At 44.3% G+C, this 6,548-nt stretch overlaps 1 protein-coding gene across 1 annotated transcript; it reads right to left on the bottom strand.

Annotated features, from left to right (window-relative positions):
* Positions 1-3,092: 3,092 nt before the first annotated feature.
* Positions 3,093-4,858, bottom strand: LOC129673058 (TBC1 domain family member 8B-like; the record flags this gene model as incomplete). The annotated part of the gene is made up of 3 exons (XM_055602718.1): positions 4,386-4,858; positions 3,692-3,821; positions 3,093-3,191 (listed from the first exon to the last, which is right to left on the bottom strand). Coding segments are annotated over exons 1-3 (447 nt in total), but the record flags the coding sequence as incomplete, so codon positions are not given.
* Between the last annotated feature and the right edge of the window lie 1,690 nt (positions 4,859-6,548).

Genomic DNA, 6,548 nt, shown 5'->3' with positions numbered 1-6,548 from the left:
TACATCGATTTCTTCCATTGTATCTTCTACACCTGAGATTCTTTCTTCCATTTCTTGTATTCTGTTGGTTATGCTTACCTCTGTAGTTCCTGTTTTCTTCCCTAAATTTTTCCTCTCCATTATTTCCTCCATTTGTGTTTTCTTTAATTTTTCTAGTTCTATCTTCAGGTCTTGAGTTATTTTGTTTACTTCCTTCACCTGTCTGCTTGTATTTTCCTCTTTTTCTTTTAGTTCCTTCAACTATGTCTCTTTGATTTCTTTCAGTGATTTAATTATTTCTTCTCTGAAGGCCACAAGCTGTTTGGCTGCATCTTCCCGTATTTCTTCACGGATGGCTCTAATTTGCTTGTCTTTATCTTCCTCCATTTCTTTACGGATAGACATGATCTGTTTGGTTTTATCTTCCTCTAATTCTTTACGTATTTTATCTGTTTCCTCTATTATTCTCTTCATCAACATAGATGTAAGGTCATCTTCTTGATTTTCTATTATGCTGCATTGTTCAGGGCTGTTCGCCCCTGGATGGCTGGGTTCTGGAGATGCCATATTGCTCTGTCTTTTGTTGGTTGAGCCTTTACGCTGACCTCTACCCATTGGGCTGATTTAGGTGTTGGCTGTTAGTTTCTGTGCTTCCTGGAGTCCTGAGGTAGGGAGTATCCCCTTGGCCGGAAGATGATTTTTCCTGAAGGAGTCCTTCTCTGCTTTTTGGTTATGGTCACTGTATGGCCAGTGTTTCTCAGGAGTTGCCACTGCTCACCTCAGGTTTATAGCCCTGAGTAGTAGCTGTGGTCTATGTTAGGCAGGGGGGGATCTCCTCTTACCCATAAAATTTCTCAAGACAGCTGCCCCACTGCTGGGTTTCTTGTTATAAATTTAGTGTGCTGCTGCTCACTAAATTTCCATGTACAGTCCTCTTGAAGAGACTGTTGATTCCCTAGCTGTGGGGTTTTCTCCCAACAGGGAAACTCAGTCTGTTATCCTGGGGCACAGAGTTCTGTCTGAGAAAGTGGGAGGTGCACTCAGCAAGTCTCTGGGCCAAAGGCTGATTGCTCTGCTCTGGACCTGGAGAATGTGCACCTAGGTTGAGTTGGCGCCTGGGGGCACTGCTCTGGTCTGGAGGCTGGGTGCCTCACTCTGGACCAGAAGCTGTGTGTCTCTGTCTGAGATGGCGGCTGTAGGCACTGCTCTGGTCCAGACGCTGTGGGTGCAGCCCCCCTGAAGGATCAGGGATTCCCACAGTTTTGGCAGTCGAGCCAGGGACAACTGGCCGATCCCTGGCACAGTATCTGAGGGTTGCTGTAATGGCTCTTCGGCTCCTGCAGGTCCGAGGATGCAGCTGTGTGTCCCAGTGCCCCAGGGGAACGCAACAATGGCGGCAGAGCACAGCGCTTCTGCCTGCACTAGAGTCTGCGTGAGTCCAGGAAGTGTTTTGGTGCTGGGTGTCCTAAGCGTTAGAGCTGCTGACCCCCTCCGCTGGTGGTTTCCTCCTGCCAGAGACATGCAGTCTGGTGCCCTGGTGCCCTGGTGCCCACAGTTCTATCTGAGGCGGTGAATCATGTGCGCAGGCAGGGCTCTGTGCAGGCGCCTTTGTCCCTGCTCTGGGTCCGGGCTGGCTCCTGGGGCACCTGCGGAACCCGAGTCTTTTCCAGGGGATGTCTGGGTAACCTGGGGTCGGTCCCAATTGTTTCCTGCTCCGTGGGGTTATCTCTCGACTGGGAAATCCAGTCTATGGTGTTCTGGGCCCACAGTTCAGTCTGGGACCGTGACCAGATCGCGCTGGCGGGTAGCTCTGGGCTGGCGACCAAGAGCCTGGCGGAACGGGGATCTCTTCCGCGGTTTAGCTGGGTGAGTTAAAGCTGATCGAATCCCCCACCGTGGGGTATCCTCTCACCTGAGAAACACAACCACTTGTGTTTTATGGCAGCGAGTTCTGATTGCTGGTCACTGTGCCAATCCTGCTGTGCTGCTCCTCAGAATGAGAGTCCTCCCGGCGCCGCCATCTTGCCCCCCACCCATTTTTTTAATTTTTATTTATTTTTTAAACTAATTAATTTTTAAATAAAATAGAGTTTATTCACTTTGTATCCCAGCTATAGCCCCCTCCGTTGTTCCTTCCCAATTCCACCCTTCCTCCCTCTTCTCCTCCTATACCCCTCCGCCAATTCACTGATAGGGGAGGACCTCCTCCTCTTCCCTCTGCTCCAGGTCTCATCATGGCTGGCTGCATTGTCTTCTTCTGTGCCCTGGTAAGGCTGTTCCCCACTTAGGGGGGCAGGTGATCAAAGAGCCAGCCACTGAGTTCATGTCAGAGACATTTTCTGTTCCCTTTACTAGGGAACCCAGTTGGACAGTGAGCTGCCATGGGCTACAACTGTGCAGGGGGTCTACGTTATCTCTATGCATGGTCCTCTGTTGAAGTATCAATGTCAGAAAACAGCCCTGTGCCCAGATATTTTTGGTTTTGTTGTTCTCCTTGTGGAGCTCCTGCCCTCTCCACGTCTTTCATCTCCCCCTTCTTTCATAAGATTCCCTGCACTCTGCCCAAAGTTTGGCTATGAGTCTCAGCATCTGCTTTGATACTCTGCCGGGTAGAGCCTTTCAGAGTCCTTCTGTGGTAAAACTCCCGCCCTGCTCCCTGTTTTCCCCCTCTTCCGATGTCCATCCTGTTTGCCTTTCTGCATGAGGATTGATCATCTTACCCAGGGTCCTCCTTCTTGCTTAGCTTCTTTAGGTGTACAGATTTTAGTATGTTTATCCTATATTTCTAATATCCATTTATATGTGGGTATATACCATGTGTGTCTTTCTGCTTCTGGGATACCTCACTCACGATGATCTTTTCTAGTTCCCACTATTTGCCTGCAAATTTCATGATTGCCTTGTTTTTAATTGTTGAGTAGTATTCCATTGTGTAAATGTACCACAATTTCTGCATTTATTCCTCCATTGAGGGGCAACTGGGTTGTTTCCAGATTCTGGCTATTATAAATAAAGCTGCTACAAACATGCCCTTTTCATTTTATTCACATGGAATTTTAAATGAAGTTAAAGAAAAGCTACTTCAGGGGTCCCCACATAGGGTGGATACTTACCACATTCTGCTTTGTTGTTTCCTCCAGGGTCTGTATCACATATAACCTATTTCGACAGCGCATGCTATGTATATCTTCATAGCGAATACTACCATATTTCTGTAAGAAATCATTTCAGTATATTCTCATTCATAATAAATATTCACTTCTCTTACAATTGAATTTCATCAGACTCAATTCTCTGAGGCCTGGATTCTATATCTAGCTATTTTCCTGACTTTTTCAGTGACTTTGCACATTTTCATCTTAGTATATGTGAATATATATAAATAATTGTATTTATCTACTATATGTCTTGACTGAGAACATTAGTAAAAATTTTAGTCTTCAGAAGAGAATCATTTTTATACATTGATACATATATAAAAGTGGTCATCATTTGTGAAAGCAAGTGAATGTTAATATCATTTAATGAAAAATAAATTGTGGCAGAAGTTAAACAACCTAGGATCAACTCACTGAACCCAATTGTATAGTAAAGTTATATTTTAACTTGCTTCTTTTTTAAATTGTTATCGTAGTCTTTAAATGTACGGCATGCAATTATTTACAAATATTTACATGTACTATATAATTATATTTATGGTATAAAAACTTACCTCATTGGACTCTCTAATCAAATCTGTAATATCCACTTTAGTATGGCTGCCTTTTTCATCATTGAAATTTGAACCCTGCTGAACATTTGAAGGCAATGGGCTATCCTTATTAATGACATTGTCAAAGAACCTACCCAAAAGTGACAATAATGTAAGTGTTAGTGGAAGTAAAATAGTTTTACTCTCTGCCCCTCAGATTACTTTCTATATAGACACGTTCTAGCTTAAACTAGAATTACTAATGTTATGATTTACTGAATAAATGCTACTAGCACAAATGTGTAAGGAGCCTAAATGTTCAGATCAAAGTGATTTACTTTTGCTGCATTCTCTTTAAAGATTAAGGACAGGACTCTAGGCCTGGTTTTTTTTTCCTTCTACCAGCTTTGTGACTTAAAGCAAATTGTTTGAAATTTCTAAAGCTCAGTTTCCTTACTGGTAAACCAAGCAGACAGAATAATAAAATCACTTAGATCTCCACTGGATTTAAAAGTTTTACTTATGTGTATGTGTATTTACATACTACATGTGTTGACACACTCATGGAGGTCAAACGAGACTATCAGGTGCCCTGGAGCTAGACAGCAGCCTAACGTGGGTACTGGAAACTTATCTTCTTTGGGATAGCAGCAACAACTGGTAATCCATTTTTCCAGCCCACCTCCAGATTTAAATACTATAGTTCTTCTAGTACCTGTTTAAAGTGGTCACAGCTTCAGCATCATCTTTGCAAGTCAGAAGTTTGTCTAAATTATAGTCAAGGATTGCCAATCCCAGTTGTAAAATGGCCTTTATCCCATCATAGAAGAAACAGTCCACAACATTCACTGCACTTTCAATAGGTAGCACACTGATGAAAAGTGTGAGGAACCATGAGAGAGAAACTGAGGAAAAGAAGGTCATATCGGTCATGTGTTCTGTCAGTTGAGGAAGGTGATCCCTGATAAGTTCTTCAAACACTGCCTGATCGACCAAGGCACCTGGAAAATAGATAACACGTTTAAAAATGACCACCTTGTAAAAGGCTTTCTTTCTAACTCTTATCCACTTTCATTAGCTTCTGGATAGAGCTGATTTTTACTTCCTCCAAACAGGAGCCCATTAGTGCCTTTCCTATAATTTGGATATATCTGCAACTGCTAGAGTGTCATGAACCTAAAAACATCTGAGAAACCCCAATTCTTTTAAAGGGTTCTTGAGTCCTTCTTACAGTCAGAGACAAGTACTAGATACTGTAATTAGTGATGGGGTTCATCTTCAAAGAACTTAATATTTTTGTGGTAGTAAGATGTAATTTAGGGCCTGTGAATACGAGGAAAACATGCTATCATTGAGCTACATCTTTAGTCCTAAAAGAATTGAATATTGAGTAGAGGTAAAGATAAATGCACACTTGACTATAACAAAAGGCAACATAATCAAGACCTATGTACAACACTGAAAACTTACGAAGGTACAAAGGACAGACTATATATATGTGTTGAAATAGGGAATCTTTATATATTTGATGACTAAAGATAATATCATACAGTTAACATAGAAAAACTCCATTCTTTTAATATGTAAAGTCATATAATTATGAAGACTTCAAGCTGATTAAAATCTCTCTCCATCAAGAAGCATTAACATTTTCCTTAGTAACCCTAGATGTTGCAAGTCATCATTTTGACAAAGTAGTGCTTACAAACTTAAATAATTTCCTTTTCATCACAGAGCAGATCAGGTCCTTAACTTTAAAAACATAACATACGGGGGGCAGAGCCAAGATGGCGACTAGCACACACAGTTTCCGAGCTGTGGAAGAGATAAAGTTCTGAGTTGATGAGTGGAAGAACTTCTGAAGCCAGGGAAACAACGGAGAGACTTTCTAAACAACAGGGAACATCGCAGGAGGTGAAAACCTTGGTCTCCGGTCACCCAGGGACTTGTTTGGGGAAGGTGAGAAACGATCCTTTGATCTCTCGGCACTCCCCTCCCCCAGACCTCCCTCCTCCTTGGCACAGCGGACTCACCTTTCTCAGACTCGCCTTTCCCAGCGCAGACCTAACTGCCTGGGGCCTGCAGCCACTGAGGCGGAGCCCCAAGCCCTTTATCGGCAAAGGCCAGCAGTACTGTGTCTCGGAGCCCCAGATTCACGTGCGGCGGCTGCACCATCCTCCCAGGGCCCGAGTTTGCTAGAGGCCATACTAGCTCCACAGGAGAGCCTTCACTGACGGTATGGCCCGCCCAATCCCACAGTGACAGAGAATACGCTATATACTCACCAAAACCAGACAGAAACGCCATACAAGCTAGACACATCAGGACCTGGGCCTCTGAAGCTTGGAGAGCACAGTAAAGAGACCCCAGGACTTCCCAGAAAGCATCTGGACTAGCAACCCAGTCTCCAGTTACAGCGGGACTTTCTAACCTGGCGGCGGAGCAGCACTGAGCTGGCGGGGCACATCAGCCCTCCAGTTTAAGACTAACCAGGGCCAAACCAGAGAACAGAAAGGCTGGTTACCCCGATTCCCACTGACGTGACCACCCTGAAATCTCCAGCTGCAGCAAGACCTCATAACCTGGCAGTGACAGCAGCACGGAACTGGCAGAGCACATCAAAGAAGCAGGGCCAAACCAGAGAGCAGAGAGCCCAGTTACGCCGATCTCTGCCAAGTGTCCTGCCTGTAAGTGAGTGCACCCTTGAGAATCTGCAGCTCCACTGATCCTGGGTTCTTCTAAAACAGAAGCCAGGCATCGAACCCCCTCCCACCCATATACCCACTTTGGGAAACAGAGGGGCACTTGGAACATTGAAGTTCCTGCTCTGTGGGTCTAATTGAGGAGTTAAGGCAGTTAATGCCAGAAATTGCGCTGC

Source organism: Psammomys obesus, unplaced genomic scaffold (assembly GCF_907164565.1).
Source record: "Psammomys obesus unplaced genomic scaffold, mPsaObe1.curated_primary_1811, whole genome shotgun sequence".
Lineage (NCBI taxonomy): Eukaryota > Metazoa > Chordata > Mammalia > Rodentia > Muridae > Psammomys > Psammomys obesus.
This window is presented reverse-complemented; position numbering and strand designations above follow the sequence as displayed.